Genomic DNA, 13,667 nt, shown 5'->3' with positions numbered 1-13,667 from the left:
AAAAGCGTGAACCGTTAAGGATATTGAGTTATTGAAACCAAGGTTATTATTATAGTTAAAACAATTTTTACTTGATATAAAATAAGCATTAACTGAAATTAAATAACATATAAGAAATGTATTAATATTTCAGCTAGTTAAGGAAACATTTTCATTTGATGTACTAATTTTTTTTTAATTAAAACTGCATAGACAAATAAATAAAAACGAATAAAAAGACAATCACAAAAAAATAAAAATTAGTATCTCAATGATACTAAAACACTGACTGAAACGTCTAGAATAATGGAATTTAATTATTTTATTGAATCATTTGAATATAGTTTCTGTCAGTAAAAGCTGTGTGTGTGTGTGTGTGTGTGTGTGTGTGTGTGTGTGTGTGTGTGTGTGTGTGTGTGTGTGTGTGTGTGTGTGTGTGTGTGTGTGTGTGTGTGTGTGTGTGTGAATGATCACAGACTTGCTGTTGTTCTAATGGTCTTCCTCATGTCTTAATCATCAGGTGACGGACATCAAGGAGAAGTTGATGCGGTTCAGGAAGTTCTGGTCGTCACTCCCCGAGTCGATCTGTCAGGAGGAGCATGTGGCGACGGTGGAGAACGAGTTCTGCTGGAACGGCCTCGAGCAGGGCAGGTAACACTCGTTAATATTCATATTAATGAGCACATTCATGAACGAGTTCTGCTGGAACGGCCTCGAGCAGGGCAGGTAACACTCGTTAATATTCATATTAATGAGCACATTCATGAACGAGTTCTGCTGGAACGGCCTCGAGCAGGGCAGGTAACACTCGTTAATATTCATATTAATGAGCACATTCATGAACGAGTTCTGCTGGAACGGCCTCGAGCAGGGCAGGTAACACTCGTTAATATTCATATTAATGAGCACATTCATGAACGAGTTCTGATGGAACGGCCTCGAGCAGGGCAGGTAACACTCGTTAATATTCATATTAATGAGCACATTCATGAACGAGTTCTGCTGGAACGGCCTCGAGCAGGGCAGGTAACACTCGTTAATATTCATATTAATGAGCACATTCATGAACGAGTTCTGATGGAACGGCCTCGAGCAGGGCAGGTAACACTCGTTAATATTCATATTAATGAGCACATTCATGAACGAGTTCTGCTGGAACGGCCTCGAGCAGGGCAGGTAACACTCGTTAATATTCATATTAATGAGCACATTCATGAACGAGTTCTGATGGAACGGCCTCGAGCAGGGCAGGTAACACTCGTTAATATTCATATTAATGAGCACATTCATGAACGAGTTCTGCTGGAACGGCCTCGAGCAGGGCAGGTAACACTCGTTAATATTCATATTAATGAGCACATTCATGAACGAGTTCTGCTGGAACGGCCTCGAGCAGGGCAGGTAACACTCGTTAATATTCATATTAATGAGCACATTCATGAACGAGTTCTGATGGAACGGCCTCGAGCAGGGCAGGTAACACTCGTTAATATTCATATTAATGAGCACATTCATGAACGAGTTCTGCTGGAACGGCCTCGAGCAGGGCAGGTAACACTCGTTAATATTCATATTAATGAGCACATTCATGAACGAGTTCTGCTGGAACGGCCTCGAGCAGGGCAGGTAACACTCGTTAATATTCACATTAATGAGCACATTCATGAACGAGTTCTGCTGGAACGGCCTCGAGCAGGGCAGGTAACACTCGTTAATATTCACATTAATGAGCACATTCATGAACGAGTTCTGCTGGAACGGCCTCGAGCAGGGCAGGTAACACTCGTTAATATTCATATTAATGAGCACATTCATGAACGAGTTCTGCTGGAACGGCCTCGAGCAGGGCAGGTAACACTCGTTAATATTCATATTAATGAGCACATTCATGAACGAGTTCTGCTGGAACGGCCTCGAGCAGGGCAGGTAACACTCGTTAATATTCATATTAATGAGCACATTCATGAACGAGTTCTGCTGGAACGGCCTCGAGCAGGGCAGGTAACACTCGTTAATATTCATATTAATGAGCACATTCATGAACGAGTTCTGCTGGAACGGCCTCGAGCAGGGCAGGTAACACTCATTAATATTCATATTCAGGTAACACTCATTAATATTCATATTAATGAGCATATTCATGTGTGCTGCTAATATTAATGAGCATATTAATGTGTGCTGCTAATATTAATGAGCGTATTTGTGTGAACTTCTAATATTAATGAGCATATTCATGTGTGCTGCTAATATTAATGAGCATATTAATGTGTGCTGCTAATATTAATGAGCGTATTTATATTCACAGCTAATGTTAATGAGCGTATTCATGTGCACGGCTAATTTTAATGACGTTATTAGACGTTAATAGCTGAACCCTATGCATGGACTTTGCTGAACTACCCAGTTGTTTTGTTCCAGGTTCGACCCTGAGGTTCAGAAAGACGTATGGATCCTTCAGGAGAGTAACAGCACAGACTCTTCCCGACCCGACGCTGTGGTCCGACAGCAGATCATGGCTCTCCGGATGATGAGCAACAAGCTGAAGAACGCTTACCACGGCACTGACCTCCACTTCCAGGACTCCGGTAAGTCTGACGAATGCTAACGTGTGTTCAGAAGCACTGATGTGTCTTATTGATGAACTCAGAGCAGAGGATTATCTGTGCGATGATCAAACGACACAATGAGGTTTTCTGGGAAGTCGTGTGTGAAGCATCGCCGTCTTTCACTGTGGTTCGTCCCAAGAACTTGTTGCTGTCTGCGTTTCCACCATGGTCAAATGTACCGGGAAGATTAGGCAAATTAGTCCAAGTCCCACCCCTGAAAGTTCCTGAACATTGAAGAAGTAATACCTCACCAGCAGGGACTTTCTGAGGGGGAAAACCCTTATTCCTGCGGTGGAAACACACCGAGCCCCACCCTAAACTCCAGAGTTCCTGCGGTGGAAACGTGGCTTTAGTTGTTGTTGCAGGCTCTCGCACTGTGTCAGAACGACACTTCGGGGAACGCTCTAAGCATAACGCGTCTGAAGTATGAATTAAATGAATCCAATCGTATTGGCGTTGCATGATGACGTAGCGTGTGACGGCACACAACAGAGTTAGCTTTTTGCTCTTCAGTGCTCAGTGTCAACTGTCTGCCCTATTTGGTGTTGTTTGTCCTGTAGGAACTTGAACTGTTACTATAAGCACAGCTGAAAGCGTGTGTCTTCCTGCCCATCTTAAACTTCGGGAGGTGACACACGCAATCGGTGTGTGATAATGCGAGGCACCCTCACCCCGCTCTGTGCGGGCCTCGAACCCGGGTCTCCGGCGTGGGAGTCAGGCGCTCTAACAAGGAGGCTAAAGACTGCAGCCTATTGAGATCAGAGGAGTGAGGTTTACGTTTAGATTATGAGACTGGTTAAATACATGAATCATATTATCTGGCTGAGCAGTTAGATATTTTAATTCAGCCTATCATTCAGACTTTGTTTAACTTGTCTGTTGTTTATGGCTGCCTTTAATTCTGATGAATTAAAAAGATGGAATAATCATCTGACTAAGCTGGGAGCGGAGCATGCATGGGCCGTTCTGCCAGCGCATTATGAGCCGAGCTCCTGGTTTAAGCAGTGGAGAATGAGTGGTTGTCTCTCTCTTCCAATATTGGATTCTCCTGCTCGGCCTAGCTCTCTCCCCACGTTTACCAAATGCATGGATGCAGCTCTAGCTCCGCTGAGGCTTCAGGGTATCAGGGTGCTAAATTATATAGACGACTGGCTTATTATGGCCCAGTCACAAGAGACAAGAGGAATGGAGACTTCACCCCGAGGTGGTGGAGTCAGTATGTCAGAGGTTCGGCCCAGTGCAAGTGGATCTGTTCGCGTCTTGAGAGACATCACACTGTCCACTGTGGTTCTCCGTCACACCATTTCCCCCGATCGCTCTGCTCCCGGCAGTTCTGGAGAGGGAGAGTGGCCGGACTGAGTGTGGATCTCAGACATAATATCGCTCCTAGAAGGCCCTCCGTTGGAGATTCCCATCAGGAGGGTCCTGCTGTCACAGGCAGAGGGCTCAATATTTCACCCTCGGCCAGAGCTATGGAAACTGTGGGTCGTACGTTTTCTCCGTGGGGCTTGAAGGATGAGACCTGCTACTCGGACCAGAGTTCCCACATGGGACCTGGCAGTGGTTCTCGAAGGGCTGGTCGAGGCCCCCTTTGAACCTCTGGAGTCGGCTGAGGCTTTTTCATCAGCCATTACTTCTCTGAGGAGAGTAGGAGACCTTCAGGCGCTCTCTATATCTCACGGGTGGCTGGAGTTTGCTCCAGGCGACATTAGGGCTATCTTGCATCCCAGGCCGGGCTATGTGCCTAAAGTGCCTCTAATGAGGCACGGCCTACGGTTCTGCAGGCGTTTCACCGTCCACCTCATGGAGCTCTCAAGATTTATGTCCAGAGGTCTTCTCAGTGGAGGAAGGCTGGTGTGCTTCGGGTCGCCCAAGAATGGGCTTCCCGCTTCCAAGCAAATGGATTGTTCAGGCGATACCTATGGCCTATCAGGTGCGCAGCTTGCCTTCACCTTGGGCACATTCACAAGGTTCTACAGTCTGGACATTCCTTCTACGCCAGGTGCTCTAGCTTCACACTGGGACATGCAGGGCTCGTTGTGGCATGGTGGGTATTCGTTCCCCAAAGTGTCGTTCTGACGCAGTGCGAGTTCCCTCGAAAGGGAACGTCTCGGGTTCAGCCTGTAACCCCTGTTCCCTGAGAAGGGAACGAGACACCCCGTCCCTCCGCCACTCCTCCTCCTGCCTGGGAGCTCTTGCTTCATCGCGAAGCTAACGCTGTTGTGTCCCTTTATAGCTTCTGTGTGTGCCGTCACTCAATACGTCATCACGCAACACCTATAGGATTGGATTAGTTTCATTCATACTTCAGACGCGTTACGCTAAGAGCGTTCCCCAAAGTGTCGTTCCGACGCAGTCTCGTTCCCTTCTCAGGGAACAGGGGTTACAGTCGTAACCGGAGACGTTTCTCATAGCCAGATCTTTGAATGTTGGCATAAACCGGGTCCATGATGTTGAGATCGTGATCTTTTCCTCCGTCTCAGTCTCAGATGAAGAGAGCAGCGGCTCCGGCTCCGGCTCCGGCTCCGGCGTCACAGAATCAGAATCCTTCAGGACCGACCCGACTGACCCGACCCACCCGACCCACACTCCGGTTCAGGAGCAGGAGAACAGAGACGAGACGTCTTCAGCGTCCAGCGTCCGGCCGGAGGTTCTGCTGCTGTTCTTCAGTGCGCTGGCCGTCAGATAGTGTCTTGAACATTTTCATGCAGGCGAAGCTTTTGTGAATGCAGAAGAGAATATCTGGTTGAACATACACTACCGTTTAAATGTCTGGGTTTTTTAAAATAAATTAATACTTTTATTCATCAAGGATGCATTAAATTGATCAAAAGTGACAGTAAAAACATTTATAATGTTACAAAAGATTCTATTTTAAATAAATGCTGTTCTTTTGAACTTTCTATTCATCAAAGAATCCTGAGAAATCAAATGTATCAGTTTCCACAGAAATATGAACTGTTTCCAGCACTGATAATAATCATAGATGTTTCTTGAGCATCAAATCCTCATATTAGAGTGATTTCTGGAGGATCATGTGACACTGAAGACTGGAGTAATGATGCTGAACATTCAGCTTTGATCACAGGAATAAATTACACTTTTGTTTTTAAATTTTAAATTTTCACTATTGTTTTTCTTATCCAGCACCAGTGGGGTACTTCGCATGATGATTTAGAAAAATAATAAAAATCTAACGAATCTGCACAAAACCTTTTTTAAATCTTAAGATGGTAATGATAAAGAGTTATGGTGAAGTTAGTTACTTTGGGAGAGTATATCCCATTTTCATTTTATATAGAATAACTTTTATGTCACACCATATGACAATTTTAGGCACGAATGCAACAAATTGGTGAATAAATCCAATTTCCAATACAAAATCTAAAAGACCACATATATTTTTGGAAATTCAAGAGTCAGTACAACACAACTCAATATTTTTTTATGCCTAATATTTTAATTAAAAAAAAAGTAAAAAAAAAAGTAAAAAAAAAAAAAAAGCCTTTTTTCAGGCTTATATGTCAACCACCCATAATGTGTACATGTTGTTGTTTTTTAGAAAATATACAAGCAGTTTATCAATGTGTCTCGCTTTCAACACTGTCAGTTCTTACTGGTCTATTCCAGACATCCCAGCTCTCCCTTAAATTCAGGGATTCTCGCTATTCCTTAATTCCTCCCTATACTAGCTTGAACGATGGCTGGAACTCTGTATTAATAGCACTTTTCCTGTTTATCGCCTCTTTAGATGAATTCCCTCGCTTGAATTCCTCAATTCTAAGTCGCCCTGCTAAATGAAAACAAGGAGCATTACGATGTTTCAGAGTCTTTATTTTCTGAGTTGACAGATTAAAACAGCATTTGTGGTCTCTTTCTCTGCATAATATAAATCCAAATCCCTTTCAATATTTCACTCTCATCAAACAGGGGAAATACATTCAAATACAACAGGATCTGTAGTAGATCTGTAACAAAACTGTATTTCATTGCATATGTTTACTGATACTGATCGCTACTGATGAAAAGCCAAACAACCAGCAGCTTAAAACTTTTTCTAATAAAATTCCTCCTTGTTATATAACATTTGCCAAATTAACATGTACAGTATGTCTTTACACAGATATCATCAGATGATAAGGTTGAGTCTAATTGCATGAAGTTTCTTCAGTCACAATCACAAGTTCAGATCGTGAAGTTCAGTTCGCTCAAAATGTCCGGTCAGCACAAGTCCGGTGCTCAGAAAAGGAAAGAAAAGAGAAGAAGAGAAGAAGAAAATAGAGATAGCCTTAGAGATTTTCTAAACAAATATTTAAAAAAAGGTGGTGACGGTGAAGCTGGAACTAGTAAAGTCAACGTAGAGCAAGGTAAGAAACAGCGCAGCCAACGTTTACGAGCCTTGTAACGCAACCTAACAGGCGAGCTCTAATGTTAAAATAAAATTAAAAAATAAAATACCGTCATATACGTGATACCGGTATCATTTTGAAAAATACCGTGATATGGATTTGTGGTCATACCGCCCAGCACTACTTTGGCATCAATACAGATGCAATTTGGGCATGGTAATTTTATCATCATGAAATTATATATTGGGGTTTGATTTTGTCGCCATGACATGATATTCTGGGTAATGATTATGTTGATGTTTTTGAGCACCTAACCCGACCCATAAACATAACCATGTCGCAATATTAAACGCATAACAGGCAGATAAAAGTATGGTTACAATAATTTATTCAAATATTTCAAGTCTTGCAGGCCAAAACGGTTGCTTCAAGGAATCACATTCACAAATCCCCACCTGAGGAAGCGTTACGTCACTTTCGTCATTAAAAAGCCTTTGCCACATTCTAATTTTTCATCATTGAGTGTGGTGAGGCCGTGTTCACAGAGCGGAAGGATTGTCACTCTGTTCCTCACACAATGTTATCGTCTGGCTACAGAGATCAATATACAAGACACCTTAAATAAACACAAGCGTGGACACATTTTAGCCAGCAAAGTTATAAAGGTATTTTAAGAAACTCACTTTATGATCATAAAAATATCAGTGGCCTTCTCGTCAGTTATCGGTTCAGATTAAGACGCTGTTCAGTTGACTATAAAGGTTTAAGTGGATCATACCCGTCAACATTGGGGGGGGGGGGGGGTGGTTCAGTTCAACCACATGCGGTTTCATGTCATCTATACATTACACACCCCATCGCCAAATCATAGAAAAATTCAGTTAAGACAGTTGTATTCATCTTAACAATACACAACAAATCAATATGCAGAAAAACAGATTTCTAAAATAAGGTATAGGCCACAAATCTGTGAGTACAGTTTGCAAAACTGAACAGGAATATTCAGTTATTGTGAGAAACTGTTCCAGCGGGTGGAGTTTACTGGTATTGAATATTACACATCACCTGTGTATACTCCATTAACTGGAACAGATTTTCACTGGAACTGAATATTACATCCAAATATTATCTAATCTATCAGCATATTGTTGTGTAACTTTACCTACTGGAACAGTTTTTCACAATTTTTCACAGGAACTGAATATTACAAACAACTATTGCAATAGAACGATTTACAAAACAACGATTGCGAAAGCGTGCACGGATTATGAATTTGTTCAATGTTACCTTGTACGTAGTTTTTTCTTTTTTTCTGTATTTTGTTAATAAATTTTGCATTCTATTTTGGCTTTCTCGTGTGTCCCTATTTTTGTTGTGTCCCTTTTGAGCCACGAGGCGAAACGGGTACGGATTGAAAAACCAAAGCAACTGTACGGTTTACAGATCTGAGCACAGCTGAGACTTTTTCTCTGGTCGGCTACTTTTGGCGTAGGATATTTATTTCCGTCAAGGTCAGGCAGCAAAGTCAAATGTATTCCCAGGAATGGGTGATGCGCTTTCTGCTTTTAAAGTTTTATAAAATAAGTAAGATATGGCTTGAATGGTTTAAAAGCATAGCAAGAATAAAAGCGTATCATATAATGTAACGCCATGCAGCCAAAGGATGACAGAAAACAACGGATGCTGCGTTAATTGCGTTAAATATTTACTTACCACTGAGTCTTTTGAAATACGGGAGACTCCCGGGGAAACAGGAACTGTTGACAGGTATGAAGTGGATTGCTTTAGGAGGGAGAAGTGGTTGCATGATGGTAAGTTAAGTTCTGTTTTTTCTTCCAGAACATTGATTCTGTGATATTTCTACATCTCAGTTAAGATGCATCTTATAATCTAAAGAAATTAGTGAAGTGGCTCAATTTACTGCAGTATTTGGGATTTGGCCATTATCAGTAGCAACTTGTATCTGAGAGCTAAGCAGCCGTCAAAGTGAACTCAATACAATGGGTTTTTGTTTTCCCCAGTCCAGAGCATACGTTACATACGGCTCGTGGAGAGTTTAGAGCCTTTGGCAGATTGAGATTTGGCATGTGTCTCAGCTTCCACACCTACATGTGCTGTCATGAGTCAATGTCCACTTTGGTGTATTTGTGCTTTAAAAGGCAGCTCTGCACACCAAGTAAGTCACTGTTCCCAGCAGAACCACAGGAAGCTGCTTCAGAGACACTTGCCTCTCTCTCCTCGAGTCATCATTCAGGCAATAAACAGGAAAAGTGCTATTAATACAGAGTTCCAGCCATCGTTCAAGCTAGTATAGGGAGGAATTAAGGAATAGCGAGAATCCCTGAATTTAAGGGAGAGCTGGGATGTCTGGAATAGACCAGTAAGAACTGACAGTGTTGAAACCGAGACACATTGATAAACTGCTTGTATATTTTCTAAAAACAACAACATGTACACATTATGGGTGGTTGACATATAAGCCTGAAAAAAGGCTTTTTTTTTTTACTTTTTTTTTTACTTTTTTTTTTTATTAAAATATTAGGCATAAAAAAATATTGAGTTGTGTTGTACTGACTCTTGAATTTCCAAAAATATATGTGGTCTTTTAGATTTTGTATTGGAAATTGGATTTATTCACCAATTTGTTGCATTCAATTGTCATATGGTGTGACATAAAAGTTATTCTATATAAAATGAAAATGGGATATACTCTCCCAAAGTAACTAACTTCACCATAACTCTTTATCATTACCATCTTAAGATTTAAAAAAGGTTTTGTGCAGATTTGTTAGATTTTTTATTATTTTTCTAAATCATCATGCCAAGTAAGACATCTCTCCTCAGCCTTTCCAGATATTTTAGATTAATTGTTAAACCCCGTTATAAATCAATGAAAATGCTTGTGACTCTTGCTGATACTGTTTCTCATGTGCAGCTTCCCAATGTGGGACACTGGAAAATCTATGATAAAAGACCCAAAAATCACATTCATACATGTAGAATAGTAAAATCTTATTGTATTTTAGATTCGCTGGAGAGTAGATTTAGGGTCATTCCATGCCCTGGCCAACAGCCTCAGCCGAGGGACCCCCCCATCCTCAACAATCTGCCTATACTCCTCTATGGCTCTTTTCATCCTCTCCTGCCTCCGCTGATTAAGTTTCTTTCTCTTATCCTTTCCCTGTTTCTGCCTCTCTTTCTGCGTCTGACAGTCTGTCCCCGTCTTTCTCACCTTGTGATCTGAAATACATTTCATTGAATTAATCAGATGCATAAAATAAAGTGGAATGGCTTTATTGGTTTTCTACTGCGTTTTTACATTCAGAGCTATTTTTCATTTTATTTTTCAACTACCTACCTCTTACACACACGACACACACACACAGAGAGAGAGAGAGAGAGAGAGAGAGAGAGAGAGAGAGAGAGAGAGAGAGAGACACGTACGTACGCATACACACACACACACACAGAGAGAGAGAGAGAGAGAGACACACACGTACGTACGCATACACACACACACACACAGAGGGGGAGAGAGGGGAGGAGGGGATGGGGGAGAGGGGGGGGGTGGAGGTGAAGCGTCAGTATCTGTGAACTCAAACGTGTGTAAGTACTAATCTTTTATACCACGAGTATTAGAATGTGATTGGATAGATGAGAAGGTAAAGTGACGCAACAATTGAGTCTTCCTGGCAGAACTTATGCTAAAGCTTTAATTTTCCTGCCTGTGCATTTGCAGACTTGGCTGAGGGTAATTTACTGTGGAGTCACGAAGTTCCCCCACCCAGTTGCTGTTGCAGAAATCTGTTTCTTTTTGGCAAAAATTGTGCAAGGCACAGCCAGTAGCGATCATAGTTGGTGCAAACGTGAAGTGGAAGTCACTCCTCTTAAGAAGTACCCTCCATCTTGACTTGAGGACACCAAAAGCCATTTCAACGCCCAGCCGGACAGAGCTACGGTACACGCTGAATGACTGCTGTGCTGGGGTCAGATGTGGGGAGTTGATATAGCCGTTCATGAGCCAGTCCAGGAGGGGTGGGCAGGGTCACCAATAATTTGAAGCCTGACTTCTTCTCCCTCAATGTTCTTGACAGACTGACAGAGAGGACAAGAAAAGGGTCAATTATTTTCAGTTGTGATTGTGTGTAGGCTCAATATTTGTCTTTGGTTTTTCAGGACTATAAAGTCCCATGAGAACGACAGTTAAGGTAATGTTGGCAATGACCCCACAGATCTGTAGTATTATTAACTCTTGTCAACATTTAGTCAAATACATCTCCTCAAGGTGTTGTTCTGCTAAACACAAAGGACATTTTTATGAAGAATGTAGAAAACCGACTTGTGGGACACCACTGACTTCCATAGTATTTTTGTTTTTCCTACTATGGAATTTAATGGTGCCCCAAAACAGCCTGGTTACAAACTTTCTTCAAAATGTCTCCTTTTGTGTTCAGCAGAAGAAAGAAATGCATGCAGGTTAGGAACAACATAAGGGTGAGTCAATTATGACAATTTATTTTTTTTGGGTGAACTATGCCTTTAAAGAAAACCCTTTGCAAATAATGTTGATGTAGAAAAAAAGTAAACTAAGAAGGATTTAGTTCATGAAACATGTCAAAAAATGGCTAGAAAATCAAAGCCAGCTAATTTTTCCAGCCAACAAAGCCTAATTTTATACACTGCCGTTGTATTTGTAATTTGCAATATAGTATGTTATCTCTGATATATTACATTGACATGTGGGTTTCAGTGTGATTTATTTATTTTTTTGTCCTTAAGGTCCCAAGTGTAACTATTTTGTGTACCAGTATAGTGCATAAATACATTTCTGAAAGAAAATAAATATTAAAATAGACAGGTAAAATATAAAAAATCCATCAAAAATAGACACATCTGCCAATGTGTGTAGTTGGCAATACAGGCAACATGATAAATGTCCCTATTGACACACAAGAGTTAATTGAAACATTATTGACTGAAATGTATTAGCCAACTGTACCTTTGGCAGCAGGGTTAGGTTAGGTTAGGGTCACGGTACGTTCACACGGGGCGTCAGCGTCAACGCTTCCCATTGACTTTGAATGGGTGACGTCAAGCGTTGCCGAAAGGAATTGTGGATCCGTCGGCGGTGCTTCACTGCCGTTGCTCGCGGCAGAAGTTGAGAATTTTTCAACTTCTGCCGCGAGCAACGCCAGTGAAGCGCCGCAGACGGAAGCGTCAGCCAATAGGATCGCTCTATGCAAATACAGTAGCCAGGCGGCAGCCAATCACGTTCATCCTGTTCAAGAGCAGCAAACTGAGGATACATTTTAAATTTCATTGGCTGACGCTGCTATGACCATGGCGTCAGTGCCAAACTTCAGCCACGCCTTCCGTCAAGCGTTGACGCTGACGCCCCGTGTGAACGTACCGTTAGGGTTAAGGTTAGGTTAGGTTAGGTTAGGTTAGGGTAGGTTAGGGTTAGGTTAGGTTAGGTTAGGTTAGGTTAGGTTAGGTTAGGTTAGGTTAGGGTTAGGTCAGGTTAGGTTAGGTTAGGTTAGGTTAGGTTAGGTTAGGTTAGGTTAGGGTTCCCTTTGCAAGAGGTCAGACATGCGCAGAACGTTTGCGTCGTGCACTTCCAGGCATTTTGCAGCTGATGCTCCTAAAACTACAGGCCAACATCACAGGGTTATGGGACTATGAAATAAACTTTGAACCTTACATGACTTGTAATCATAATGACTGGTAATAACGTGATATTGAATAATAAATATATATGCATTGGCAAAGACATAAGATGATGATTAAATACTCTTACTATTTAAGTAGTTTAAATGTCTTACCAGCATTTGTCATCCACTACAGCCTGTAGAACATAGGCCAGCCCTTTCTGTTGACGAAATCTTTGTGTCCTTCCGACGGAGGGAGAATTGGGATGTGTGTGCCGTCGATAAGACCCATTACTTGCGGGACAGAATGCACCTCTTCAAAACTCCGGGCGATTTCGGAAGCCTCCACCTCACCTGGCATCCGTATAAAACCTCTAATCGGCCCATGCACTATTCCCTTACAAAAAATATATACAAACTTTTGTACAGTGCTCTTGTCAACACCGACTTGATTTGCCACGAGACGGTATTCTGCACAGCTGTCGAGTAATACGAGAAGTCCTAAAGCTTCTTTCAGAGACGGTGACGGAGATGTGTCGTGGCATGTTTTAAATTATTGCTCAATATTTCAGTTTAAATGCAGGTTTTAGTTTTAGTTTATAACGTCACAATCACGTTCAGAAAACAAGCAGTGCGATGTGGGATTATCCTCTACAATGATAAATCTAACAATAACAGTTCTTATCATCTTTCATTATTGCCATAATGCCATTACAGCTGAAAACCAGAAAGATCCCATAATACAGCGACAGCAAACACAAGTGAAGAACATCTTGATCAATGATTTCAGATGTTTTATTTTTACTAATTTATGAATAATAGTTTGTGAAACCTCATCCTTCAGATTCAGGATTGCTCCATCGGTCTGTCATCAGCTTTGTGTATAGAAGATGAAAGATTGTAAACAATAAAGCCTTTTCATGGAAAGAAATATAGATTTGTTGGACTTTTATTATATGTTTTTAATCATGTTTTCTACCTTAATGAGCCGGATGGTAAAAGCTTTAGGAAACCAGACAGTATTGGTCATAACTTCTTCATACGTCAGTGTGAACCTGTCAGTGGAGGATCAACTTATGATTATG

At 41.6% G+C, this 13,667-nt stretch overlaps 1 protein-coding gene across 1 annotated transcript in view; it reads left to right on the top strand.

Annotated features, from left to right (window-relative positions):
- Window positions 1-5,703, top strand: part of gpc6b (glypican 6b) — an 81,849-nt gene extending 76,146 nt beyond the window's left edge. The window contains exons 7-9 of the mRNA XM_081367538.1: window positions 500-630; window positions 2,398-2,564; window positions 5,069-5,703. Of these exons, the coding sequence (XP_081223664.1) occupies window positions 500-630; window positions 2,398-2,564; window positions 5,069-5,274 (504 nt within the window). The 3' untranslated portion in view covers window positions 5,275-5,703. The remainder of the gene's footprint in view (window positions 1-499; window positions 631-2,397; window positions 2,565-5,068) is intronic.
- The last annotated feature ends 7,964 nt before the right edge of the window (window positions 5,704-13,667 follow it).

Source organism: Scardinius erythrophthalmus, assembly GCF_964197995.2.
Source record: "Scardinius erythrophthalmus genome assembly, chromosome: 6".
NCBI lineage: Eukaryota > Metazoa > Chordata > Actinopteri > Cypriniformes > Leuciscidae > Scardinius > Scardinius erythrophthalmus.
The sequence above is the reverse complement of the archived record's forward strand: the minus strand, read 5'-3'. Positions and strand labels throughout refer to the sequence as shown.